The 13,519-nt window shown below is 32.7% G+C and overlaps 2 protein-coding genes across 3 annotated transcripts; both read right to left on the bottom strand.

Annotated features, from left to right (window-relative positions):
- Window positions 1-371: 371 nt before the first annotated feature.
- On the bottom strand, window positions 372-3,773 carry LOC131627327 (bHLH transcription factor RHL1-like). Of its 2 annotated transcripts, none has more exons than XM_058898168.1 (7): window positions 3,202-3,773; window positions 3,010-3,111; window positions 2,739-2,870; window positions 2,154-2,219; window positions 1,777-1,842; window positions 1,566-1,634; window positions 372-1,063 (listed from the first exon to the last, which is right to left on the bottom strand). In XM_058898168.1, exons 1-7 carry the CDS (start codon window positions 3,613-3,615, stop codon window positions 713-715), a joined length of 1,200 nt encoding a protein of 399 aa, XP_058754151.1. In that variant the 5' UTR covers window positions 3,616-3,773; the 3' UTR covers window positions 372-712. The 2 variants fall into 2 exon arrangements, with proteins under 2 accessions (XP_058754151.1, XP_058754157.1); XM_058898174.1 differs by having other exon boundaries at window positions 374-1,063; window positions 3,010-3,102.
- Window positions 3,774-7,284: 3,511 nt separating this feature from the next.
- Window positions 7,285-7,749, bottom strand: LOC131598452 (uncharacterized). The gene has a single exon (XM_058871264.1). It carries the CDS (start codon window positions 7,747-7,749, stop codon window positions 7,285-7,287), a length of 465 nt encoding a protein of 154 aa, XP_058727247.1.
- Window positions 7,750-13,519: the final 5,770 nt, after the last annotated feature.

The following is a 13,519-nucleotide window of genomic DNA, read 5'->3' as shown; positions in this document are numbered from 1 at the left end:
AAAGTAAAAAAAAATTAAACATATACACAATTTTTTTTTAATAAGGAGAACCAAAGGCTTTAGTTCACAAATTTGATTTGATGTCAAATAAGTAAATGACGTTAGTTCTTAATTAAAAACTCAGTAAAAAATTAGTAAACGAAGAAAATATAACCTAGTGTCATATCTTAAAACATTTAAAATATATGTATTTGTTTGTATCAAGAAAATAGAAAAAATAATAATTAAAATATGATGAAAAAACAAAACCATATATTTTTTCTTGTTATATTATTGGTAATTTTTATCAGAGAAAAATTACTCTTACAAGAGAAAATAGCAACTCTCATATAACAAAATAGACAACTTTCTCATGCAATTTTTTTTTTTATTTCTCAACAAATACATTTTAGAGCACCTGTTAACCTTTCTCCAAAATTAACACTCAAGATTGTACCAATGTAAAAAAAAAAAAAAACATTGCCAAAAAAAAAAAAGAAGAAAATTACAGCAACAAAAATAAAAACCTAGAAAATTGATGAGGTTGTGATCAAAATGCAGAAATAAATACAAAAGTTAGCTCCGCTTAAGTCTAGGTAAATACGACGTCGTATGTCCAAGACGTGTGAGTGACGTTTTATTTTCCTAGACTTCAGAAATTCCTCGTCATTTTGTTTTTATCTCATCTCAGATGCCTTTTTGTTTTTGTCACAAAAAGTCAACCAAACGGCGTCTACGATTTAGAAGCGGAATTAGCATCTTTAACGGTGCTATTGACGGACATTCCGGGTGAGGATGGCCCATCACCGTTGGATGCGGGGATAGCGTTGATATTGTTGTTGGGAGCGTTAATCAAAGGGTTCCTGTTGTGACACGTGGCAGTTGAGATTGCGGTAGCAAGAGAAATAGGCATGAGGCAGAGACCTTTGCCTTGTAAGTATTGCATGGCGGATCCCATGTCTTCCTCCATGAGCTTCGCCACCTGATGCTCTGTCATTGTGAGAGACTCGTTGGACGACGACGTTTTAGGGTTTCTTGGGTGGACCCCACCGTTTCCGTTAGCTTGGACGCAGTCACTGACACCCTGAAAACAAAAAATAGTATGTGTCACTGTTAAGGGAAAGAGTGGAATCTGAGAAAGTAGCCACGCGTGATACTTTTGATTTTGTCGTTTTGTGGTGATTGAGAATTTCTGAATTGATTGATTAAAGTATGAGCCAAACAAAGCCTACAAAAAAGAAAGTAGGTGTGTATTGTGTTTGATCGTGTGAGAAGACTCATCACTCCGACATCATTTCATGGATGCTGAGTATTTCTTCTTATGGAAATTCTAACATGCTATCTTACTTTCTCTCTCAATTTTTTGGGTAGGGAATGAATGATTAAAATAAATCATTCCTATATTGTGAAGCATTAAATTAGCCAACTCATCATATAGCTTTACAGAGATATCAAATACAAATACATGTTCATTTGACTTGAATCATCATATACATATGCTTTGAAGTATTATATCAACGAATTCAGTTGATAATTGTGCATAGACATCAGATAAATATACAGTTGACATGAAACAAAGAAATTACCTCGGAGGACATATCAGCAACAAGGGGAGCGACAGCGGCTGCTCCGCCTAATCTACTCATACTCAAAACCTGTAAATATTTCAATTATGTAATTAATAAAAGAATTGAAATTAAAAGAGTATTTATTTCTACATTTAATTCAATTATGTTTTGAATCACATAGAAAACATGAGAGAAAAAATTGAAGAAAAAGAGGGGAATCTCATCTCACCTTGACTTGAACTTGTAGGAATTTGACATAATCGATGATCTCATCTAGCATGGAGGCCTTATCTGTCTGTCACTCCACAGACCAGACAAAGTATTAAATTTCAACAAGGATGGATAGACCCATTACATTATGTTTATAATATTTTTTTAATTGAGTTAGCACGTTTCTTAGAAAATTATTGTCTGTTAAACTATGATTAAATAAATTCTTTGTTGACTAAAATAATGGGGAATGTAAAGGTGTGCTTAAGAGTAATGAACCATGACTATTGAAAGTTTGATTAAAATATCACATGATGATTGAAATTGAATATCACTCCTACTACTACTAATCAAGAAAAGAATAATAATTGAGGATTGAGTTGAGTCTTGTGTTACCTTATTGGCATTAGGAACAAGTTCCTGCAATGCTTTCATTCTTTCAGCAATTCTTTCCCTCCTTAACTGCCATAATACATCAAAATAAAACATGATACTTAAACTGAAATTATTTTTCTTGCTAAATCAAAATCACTTCTATAGCATTGACATCTCTAAACAAAAACATATAGAGGGTTTGACATCTCTATAGCATTAACTACATTTTAATCTTTAACATAAAAACGGTGATACTGGTATTAATATCGGCACATGTTAATACCGTTTTGTCATAACTGTTTTCGTGTTCCCATCTTACGGATGTGATTATCTTTAATTTATACATTCTTTTAAGACATTAGCTAAACCTAATAGAAACAAAACAAAGCTATTTTAAAATCAAAACAAAATGATAGTAGGCCCTAACTAATAAGGCTGAAATTCTGTTTGTTAACCACTGACAAAACCATTTTCTCTGAATAACATGTACTAACATTTTAACGTTTTCAGAACTATATTAATTGCCACACTGAAAAATGACAACTGAAATGAAACTATTTTTGCACAATATTTGAACAACCAAGCACGCCATAGTGAAAAACATACCCTTTCGGCAATACTGTGTGGATCAGTAGCCTGACCTCTCCTAGCCCTAACCTTCTGCCTTGGCTGAGCAGGAGCACCACTCACCGGAGCCTGGTTTGTCGCACTTACCGAACCACCTCCAAAAGTTTGCACCTATCATTGAAAATTCCAAAAAATTAAATCAAATCAATACTTCATAGAGAAAAATCATAGCAAATATTAATTTCTAAAATTTCTAAAATTTATAAAATTTATAAAATTTATAAAATTAAGAAAAAGAAAAGAATAGAACCTGAGGTGGTTGAAAATGGTGAGTTTGATTGTTGACACCATGGAGAGATCCGGAGAAACCGTTATAGAGAGCTTGAACGGAACCGTCACCAGCCTGTAAAAGCTAACAATAAAATACTCAGTAAAAAAAATAAAAAAGTCGTTAATTATTAATAATAAACAGTGTGAGAAAATAGCTTTATTTTATGCTCACGGAAGAAGCGTTCACGACGTCGTTTTGAGAGGAGTCAAAGTCAGCGGGCAAGTGTAGGAGTCCGGAATCGGCGGCGTTCGGCATGAGAAGCATGAGAGCGGCGGCGGTGGTTTTATCAGTGATCTGGTGGTTACGAAACTTGGAGGAGAGGTTGGTTTGTTCGTCGTAAGGGAAAGTGAGAGTTTCGTCGGAGTTAGGGTCCCATAAGGGTTTAGGGTTGTTGTTCCAGGGAGAGGAAGGGGGGAGATTGGAGAGCATTTGTTTGAGGAAATCGTCTTGTTGTTGGAATGTGTTGTCGTTGTTGTTGATTTGGATCTGTGGGTGGTTTTGGAGAGGAATGGGGATTTGAGGAGGAGGAGAAGAAGAGTTGAAAAGGGAGTTGAGGGATTGCATTTCTCTGCTGCAAGGTTGCATGAAGGAAGGAAAGTGTGGAAGTTAGAGAAGAGAGAAATGAGGAAGTGGGAGGGTTGAAAATTGAAATGAATGAAAGATTATTTAATAAGTTGAAAGAGAGAGAAAAATTAATGGAAGAGTTGTGGCGCAGTAGAGAGAGAGAGAGAGTTAGTTGCAACAGAGCAATGCGTTTTCACATATACTATTTCATTGTTATAAATATAAAATGATTTATAGAAAATTAAAATCAACTTCTAGTAGTAAATATAACTATTTAAATAATAGTATATACTATTGAGGTATAAACATTATTTTACTCACTATAATTTTTTTAAATAAATAGAAATTAAATCATTTGATAGTGAAAACACTATCGTAAATATGTATGAATAAGTTAGTAAAACATTGAATACAAGTGAAAGTAAAGTTGCATTAAATATTATAGTATTGCTTAGAATTAGAATTGGTAATTAATTTGTTTTAAGTCATTATGAAAGAGGTTAGGGTGAGGTACTCATCTATTTTTTTATGGGTTGAGTTTTTTTTATGGTCGAAAAGTAAGGTTATACTTTAGGGATAAATATATTATGTTAGCCACTGGAGTACAATAAGATGGTCTGTTATGGTCGTTCTTTTTTGCCCTTGTGTTACACTCAGTGACAATTATATGCTTTTTTTTCATGCCTGATATCTTGATGATGAGATCATTCATAAGATATTCAAAGGAGGGGTTAAAGATTGGTATCATTCAGGAGACTGATCTAGGATTAGGTCAGTTGAATATTCATAAAACTGAGATCTTTTGGCCTTCGTGTAATGATATTAAACTTTGTGGGAAGTTGTTTCCTTCTGATATTGGGAGGCCGATGTTGGGGATGAAGTTCCTTGGAGGGGCGGTTAGTTGAGATAAAGGTTTTATCGATGAGTTGTCCATGAAGAGAGCGATCAGGGCTATTCTTTTTTGGGAGAAGATCATCTCATTTCTACCTCTCCAAACTTCATACATTGTTTCCGCCGGGGCTATCTTCAAGATTTGTCAAGGCCAACCTTTTTTCTTTGTTTCTTTAATGAGCCATTTAACTTCTTCAGACCAATCACCTGGTCTTCTTTGGATGTTCAGCTAGGGGTGTTCGTGGTTCGATTTAGATCAGTTTTGAGACAAAAATCTATCCGATCCAAAGATAAATTAACTCGCGGTTTGGTTCGGTCTTGGATGATATGTCAAAAAAATCCGATCCGAGTTAATACGGTTTAATTTGGATCGGTTTTTTGAATATCTAAATTAAAAATTATATTTTTATTAATATTATAGAAAAAGTAATAAATCATAAGTTTGTTATAATATATAACATATAATATGTTAAAAGTTAATATTACAAAATGAGAATGGACGATTATGGTTGAAATAATAAAAATAAATAGATTTAACTAAACTAATACATAGTATTAAAAAAGTAATTATCAAGTTGGGGAGTTTTCAAAGGTCTAAAGCTTTCGTCGTCTAGAGGATTCATGAAGGTTGTTATTGACTCCAAGCGAGTTGTGATGTCATCAATCATAAAGCTCAGAACAATCGCCCCGAGTTGGCTTTAATCCGGCAAATTCGCCTGTTAATTGCTAAACATGAGTTTGTGGAGATTGTGCACGCCGTTTGAGAAACAAACAGCATTGCAGACTATCTTGCAAAGTTAGGGAGGAAGTCTAAGAGTGGCCTCAAGTACTCCGAGGAGGCTCCTGAGTTCTTAAATTCGTATCTCTGATAGGATCGTTTTGGTAGTCATACTTCTATATTAGTTGTTGTATAGTTGCTTTCTTTTTACTTGGGCTTTGACGCTCCATCTTTCCAAAAAAATAATAATAATAATAATTAGCATCGAATAATAAACTAATGTAACATATCATACTAATTAAAATTAAATAAATATAAAAATATATATGTGCGGTTTGGTACAGTTTGGGTCGATTTTGAAAAAGCAATCTGAAACCCGATTCGAACCGAGCAGTTTTTACCAAATGACATCCAAACACGTCCAATAAATTTTAGTTTTATGTGATTTTCCATTTTTTTTTGGATCAGTTTGCGATTTTTATTTGGATTGGTTTAGATTTGAACCCCCTATGTTCAGCCACATTAGAATGTATTTCCAAATACATTGAGTTTTCTCACATTCAAAGAAGAGATGTGTTATGGTTTCATCATGATCACAAAAACAATATTTCCTCTCCAATGTAGTACCAAATTTTGCCAATCTATCTTTGTGGGCAGCCTCCCCATGAGTGCCATCCAAAGGATAAAAGTGGCCCTAGGTCTCGCATAATTGTTGAACAGGATCCTCTTCAATTCTACATGGGATCTGTCACCTTGCAACTCTCTGTACGTATCATTTGTTTTATAACTCTTGTTGTGCACAGCTTCAGCACATTACGCATTGGTCCTCATTTGATCTCTCACTTTAACAATTTTCCTCAAAATCCATGAACTATTTGTCGTTAACTACCAACTCATAATGTCATGCCCTTTGAAATAATATGTGTCCAGCGAACGTATCCATAATTTATCAGATTTTATATGAATGTTCCAGAGAAGCTTACCAATTGTAGCCTTGTTCCAAATCTGTAACGAAGTGATGTTCAAGCCACCATCATTCCTCGTGTCACACAATTTTTCCCAAGCAATTGGAGCTTTCCTGGTAATCTCATATGAACCACTCCACAAGTAGCTTATACAAATCGATTCAATTTGTTTCATGAATTTTTGAGGAAGAGGAAAAACTTGCATCCAATACCCCGTGACAACAAAAAGGACACTTTTGATCAGCTGATATCTCCCCGCATATGGGCTGTGAGATTTCTACTAGCCAATGGCACTCCCAAAGTACTTGAAAAGGAGTTCTCCCTCTGAGAAACCCGTGGCTTCCACAATATCCTGTCTATCCCTTACTTGTACACCACCAAAATAGAGCTTACATTTAGTTGGATAGGCTTTGAGGCTTGTAGCCTACGAAACCTTCATGAATTCCTCCATCATAATATGCACAGACAGCCTGTCCCCTCTAATGAACAACATTAGATCGTTCATAAAACTAGTATTCACAATTTGTAATTTCTCACAGCTAGCGAGGGTGGAAGTTAAAATTTGGGATAAGTTTCAAATTCTTCAAGAAGCGGTGTAAATATTCCATAATAACGACAAAGAGCAGTGGGGGATATAGGGTCCCCCTGCCTTAGCCCTCTCCTCGCTTTCAATAGTCATGCGACTTGCCCATTGATTAAGTACCTGTAGGAAACAGAACAGACACACAACATGATCCAATTAATGAATTTTCTTGGGAAATTCATTTCATGCATTATATAATTCAGAGCAAGCCATTCCACCATATCGTATGCTTTTTGGATGTCCATTTGAATGACACATCTAGGAGATATGTGTTTACAATTATACCCTCTCAGTAATTCATGAGCCATAAGAATGTTGTCATGAATTACTCTACCAGGTATGAACGCAAATTGGATGACATCAACAACTTCATTGATCACCTTACTAAGCCTTGTTGTGAGAATCTTGGAAATAATTTTGTAAATTGTAGTACAACATGCTATTTGCCTCATATCCTTTATGGATTTTGCCTTAGAGTTTTTAGGAATCAGAGTAACAAAAGCATAATTTACAGCAGCATAATTTTTTTTATGCTAAAATAAGTCTTGTATAGCAGTCATCATGTCCACTTTGATAATATCCCAAGTAGACTTGAAGAACTTGGAATTGAATCCATCTACGCCAAGGGATTTTGTCTCTCCAATTATCTTGAGGATATTCCAAACTTTATTTTCAATTATAGATTGGATAAGACTTTCTTTGCTAGTTTCTTTTAACTGAGTACCATTGCGAAAGGCCACTATATCCACATGTAACAACCTCCTTATAGATGTTCCCACCAAATTTTTATAAAATCTCAAAATTTCACCTTCTATGTATTTGAACTCAGTGAGGGTGATGCCATTACTATCAACAAGTTTATGAATCCCATTTTGCTTATTCTTCCCCCTCATAATGGCATGGAAAAAAGCATTGTTTCCATCACCAAGTTTCAACCAATTAATTTTATCTCTTTGCATGAGAATTTTTTCCTTTTCCTCTATGCCATGAATAAGCATCTCAGTTCAATGATTACTCTCCTGCATATAATCAGTATTGAATGGATCACCTGCTAGTTTCTGCTGAACTTGGTCAAGGTTTACTCTATACTCCTGAATTTTCTACACTCCATTGGTTATTCTTCTATTCAAATCCATCAAGATAGGTTGCAACGTCTTTAGCTTTCTCCATAGAACATACATAGGACTACCATTTTCCTCATTGGTCCAACTATTTCTCACCACATCCTTGAAGTCATCTTGATCAACCACACTATTAAGGAACTTGAACTTTAATTATTTTCTGCCTGAATTGTTGGGTGTCCCAAAGGCTTCACTTTAAGAGGAGAGTAATTAGATATATGGGCAGTCAACACTTCTATATCACAACCATGATAATTCAAAAACAAGCCCTATTACAAATAGCCCTATCAACCCTAGAGTAAATAGTTCCAGATGCATGCTTATTAGACAAAGTAAAATGTGTACCTCTAGTCTCATGCTAAAAAAGGTTGGCATCTATCATCATGGTCTCTAGATCTTCAAACTCTATCATTTGCACACGATTTTCACCAATTATGTTAGCAACATTAAGCACATTTTTAAAATCTCCAAGAATCATCCATGGCTCTTATATATTCCTCGCTAACTGTTTAAGATCCATCCAAAGTAGTTTTCTATTGGCAGGTTGGTTATGTGCATAAATTGCAGTCATCAACCATATTTTTTGGCCTGCAATATCAAAAGCTTCATAGTGAATAAATTGGTCAGCGCTAGCTCTAATCTTTATTTCCAAAATATTTTCCTTCCAAAGCACCCATATTCTACCATTAAGGTGGTGGTCATAGTTATCAATATATTTACGTTCATGTCCTAAAGCTTGTCTCACTTTAGAAGCATTATTCCTCTTAACTTTGGTTTCTAGAAGAATCACACATGACACTTGAAGAGCCTTGAGATGGCCTGCTATCTCAATGTGCCTTGCTTTCTTATTCAAGCCATTTACATTCCACGAGAGAATCATGGAAATTCCTGATGGACCCTCCTCGTCCCCAAGGATTTCAAAGCCATTCTTATATCCAATCACGGTGTCTCTCAGGCTGTCCAATTATGTTTCCTCTGCCATGTGCCCTTTACCTTTATTTCAGTTGGATGAACCTACCACTATCCATTCTGCCTTATTTTCATCCTGCTCATGTATTGTGGTTTTTGGTATAGTTATTTCAGGTTCCTTCTTATCCTTTTGTGGGTTCTGCCTTGTTATCCAATACTGCTTGACTTAAGTTTTTTTCCTTCTTGACCAATTTCCTTTCACAGTTATGTCCCACCCTATTGCAGACCTTGCCAAAGGGAGGTTTCCACTCGTATTCAACTAGTTGAAAGAGTTTATTGCCCTGTGGATCTCTAATAGCAATGGAGTCTTTCAACTCTGTTGTTGATATCCACCTCAATAAGCACTCTTGCATAAGATACTATAAGCTTCTTTGTCGTGCATTCATCTATCATTATAGGTTTGCCAATTGCGCTAGTAATTTTCCCAATGCTTCGTTCTCCCTAGTAAATCAAAGGTAGTTAGTGAAAATTAACTCAAATTGGCATCACCCTAATAGCATCTTCCTTGAGTGTGAAGTTTGGTTTCCACTCGTGAAGAAACATAGGTTTCCGATAGATGATATAAAGTCATCTTCTGAGAATTTCTTCCTTATCAATCTTTGATTTCAATTTGATGATAAAATATCATTCCTCATTATAGAATAATTCTGGGAGTGAAACAAAGTTTCATGAATTCAACATAAAGTTATTGACAGCGTTCATAGATAAGTCCTCCCCCCATGACATACATGATTAATGACTTTTCCCTGAATTTCAATTCAGATGCGATGTTCTGTTCCTCTATTATAACTTCCATCTCCCCATCCACAGTGGACGGGGCTGTGTATTCTATATCAAGTCCATTAGTAAAGAGTCTATTACCTCGAATGACATCGACCCATGGTTGATTTTCCTTCACCTTTGTCTCATCAGATTCCTATGTGTCTTCTTCAATTATGGGTTCAAGTTTTGTGTCCGTTTTAGCAATTGATCTTGTAAGGTAAGCATTGATTCCATTCAACTGAGTTCTGGTTAAGGTGAGAACACTCTCACACTTGCCAGTGGTTTCGTCACCGCCTGTTTCCTCGGTCGGCCACGAGTCTGCCTCATCGCTCGTTAATCGCTGCTCTACTAGTTATTTTTTAACTATTTGAGAATAATTGTTATGGTAAAATATTTTACACTGTCAGTGCATCACAATTATTTACAAATAATATTTCATATATAATTAAAAAAAGTCAAATATCTACAAAAATTTAATGATTATGATTCAATAATGATATAAAACTGTTTTACATTTTCTATGTATTTTAAATTCTACTTATTTAAGTAAAATTTCTAACATATTCTCACCTGATGGATAAAATCAATGTTAATGTCAATGTTAATATCCACCTTAAAATTATTAAGCGCATTAGACAATTTTAAAATATATTGTGTTTTCTTTTAAGTCTACTTTATATTTTAGATTTGAAACTCTCTTTATGTGGATTTCTTTCACTATCTTTCTCTTATAGCACATTTTTTTTCCTCTCTCTCTCTCTCTCTCTCTCTCTCTCTCTCTCTCTCTCTCTCTCTCTCTCTCTCTCTCTCTCTCTCTCTCTCTCTCTCTCTCTCTCTCTCAATAATTAAAGTCACCAAAAGATAAAAAGCTTATTATCATCATCTCTAGAAGTCCTTTGTTCTTACGTTAATTATTGTGTTTTTTTCCTAACAAATCACATCTTATCATCGTTCTCAACCGATGTGCTCAGAAAACTATGACTATCACAAACAACTAAGCATAAACGCTAACATTGACATCAATAATTTTTAAAAAAAAATACATTAAATGTAATTAAAAGTGTCGGTGTCGTGTTCAAGAGCGGATCCAGACAATATATATTGATGTGGTTAAATATATAAAAAATTACATGTTAAATTATATTGAAAATAATAAATAATATTATTTACAACAATATATTTATAATGAAAATCGTTTCATAAATATGAGGAATTAACAAATATGTGACAATGTTCGGATAAATTATTAAACCAGTGAGAGTTGACTAATACCGACCAAAACTAATAAAAATCAATAAACTGACGATTTTAAAAAATCGACGGATTAAATGGTTTTTTCTCAGATAAAATAACGTCGTTTTGATAATTTATTTAGAATAACTTTTTCTTTTTAAAATTAAATTTATTAGACACTTCACTTATTTTTTTATTTAATATATTTTTTAATTAGACTTTATTCAAAATTTATTTTGATTTTGTATTATTTTGTTGTGTATGATGTAGGGTTAGGATTGAATTTAAATACAAGGATGACTATTCTTACTCCAAGAGTAAGTGTAGAAGAATTATTCCAAATTTTAACCATTGATTTCTATTAATCTAACAGCTTTAATAGATCATTTAATATAATTATTTTTTAAAATATTTTTTATTTAAAAAATTAATTAAAATATTTAAATTTATAAAAATCAATGGTTAAGATTTGAAGTAACTCTTTTACACTTTAAAATATCATATATATATATATATATATATATATATATATATATATATATATATATATATATATATATATATATATATATATATATATATATATATATATATATATATATATATATATATATATAGGAGGGTTATATTGACTCCAAGAGTAAGTTATAATAACTTACTCCACATCTTGACCATTAATTCTATTCAATCTAATGGTTAAAAATAATAAGGAATAGTTTTCTCTTTCCACATTTAATGACTTATTATTTTTAACCATTAGATTGAAAAGAAATAATGGTCAAGAAATAACTTACTCTTGGAGTCAATATAACCTTCCTCATATATATATATATATATATATATATATATATATATATATATATATATATATATATATATATATATATGGGGACGTATCAAATGAGAACTTTGGCTATAATGAGAACTGAGAACTTTTAATAATAACCCTTGAATTTGAATTAATGGCTTAGATTTACTCATATGTTAAATACATATTGCATAAGATAATAAATATCTTGTTAACTTAAACATTAATTAAATATTTTAAAATATGAGGTAAATCTGAACCATTAATTCAAATCTAATGATTATTATTAAATGTTCTCATTTCTCATTATAGCCAAAGTTCTCATTTGATACGTCCCATATATATATATATATATATATATAGATAGATAGGGCCATCTCCATCATTAATTTTGAGAATAAATAAATTTTAAATAAAACAAATGGTTCTACAATGTAGTATATAATTAATATTCTCTCAGCTCATAATAGAAGAGTAATTGCCATTGTCTAGAAAAAAATACCTACAATTTTGGTGTGACTATAGTTATAGTAAGCCTAAACGTGGGTCCGTCTATGGTCGTGTTGGTGTTAGTGTCTGACACTGACACGAACATTTAAATGTTTTTTCCTAAAGTGTCAGTGATACGTAATTTAAGGTCTTTAATTTGTCAATAAATCATGCATTCAGTCAATCATCTCCAACCATATGATAATGAACTAGTGGTTCTAATTTAAACTTGAATTATAAAATAAAAAGCAAACTAATTTTTATGAACTGTGTGATTAAGACCAAACTCTTATGAATTTTTTTTATTGTGTGATTGTGGTAAAATATTGAGGCAGGGGATTAATTTCCATAGTTTAGAGCGTGTCGTATGACACATTTCATCATATCCCTACGGGTGAGGCTTGAGTGACTTTGAAATCTTGTAATTTTAGTGACTTCAGTTATATAATTAGATGAGAGATTATATGTAGGTGAGAGAAACACACAAGTCAGATTGAATTTGGTGCTTCAAAGTCACTTAAGCCTTACCCCTACTCCTACAATGAATTAAACATCCATTCACTTTTCATTTGCATAGAAAGAATAAGAAAAGGAGTCACTTTAATAAAAGTAGACCAAAAGATAAGCCTTTTAATTATAAAGGCAAAAGAAAAGCTAAAATGTTTGATGTATCTTGCCACAAATGTGGTAAAATTGGTCATTATGCAAACCGATGTTGGACCAAAAAAGCTCTCAATGAAATTGAGGATAAACAGTTACACTCTCAACTTGAGAAAGTTTGTTTACTTAAGTCTGACTCAGAGACTAATTTTTCTAATGAAGATATTGACATGATCTATGAATCCTCATCAGATTATTCCTCTGATAACTCTGACAATAATAATTGTCAATGTAATCAAATTGATTACTGGAAGTCTATTGTTGACATGAATGGTCTTAATGTTCTTACTACAGAACAAGATGAAGCCATAAAGGCTATTGAGTCTATCTCAGATAATAAGCTTAAAAGAAAAATGCTTGAAGTTTTAATTCAAGAAAATTCTAAAAAAGAATCTCCTATTATTATTGAAGCCCCTTACCAATTAAGTGAGGTTTTATCCAGATTTCAACAATCCAATATTCGTGAAACTCCTGTTTCTCTTACTGATTTACATAGAGAAATCAATCTTTTGAAATCTAAAATTACTCAGATAAATAAAGATAATAAAAAAATTATCTCAAAGGGTCTCTTTACTTGAAACAGGTAACCTTAAAGTTGAAGAAATATCTTCTACTAGCAATCCTTCTACTAATGATAGGTTTCTTACTCTTATTGATAGAGTAATTTCTCAAAAATGGTTTGTTAAAATAACTTTAGTTATTAATAAAATATTTATTTAATAAAAT

The sequence above is a fragment of the Vicia villosa genome, linkage group LG1 (genome assembly GCF_029867415.1).
Source record: "Vicia villosa cultivar HV-30 ecotype Madison, WI linkage group LG1, Vvil1.0, whole genome shotgun sequence".
In the NCBI taxonomy this organism is placed as follows: Eukaryota; Viridiplantae; Streptophyta; class Magnoliopsida; order Fabales; family Fabaceae; genus Vicia; species Vicia villosa.
The sequence above is the reverse complement of the archived record's forward strand: the minus strand, read 5'-3'. Positions and strand labels throughout refer to the sequence as shown.

Coding starts and splice junctions, on each gene's coding strand:
- LOC131598452 (XM_058871264.1), bottom strand. CDS start 7,749: ATGCTTATTCATGGCATAGAGGAAAAGGAAAAAATTCTCATGCAAAGA.
- LOC131627327 (XM_058898168.1), bottom strand. CDS start 3,615: ATGCAACCTTGCAGCAGAGAAATGCAATCCCTCAACTCCCTTTTCAAC. Junction 3,112..3,201: donor ACGTCGTGAACGCTTCTTCC/GTGAGCATAAAA, acceptor TTTTATTGTTAG/CTTTTACAGGCTGGTGACGG. Junction 2,871..3,009: donor ACCATTTTCAACCACCTCAG/GTTCTATTCTTT, acceptor TTTCAATGATAG/GTGCAAACTTTTGGAGGTGG.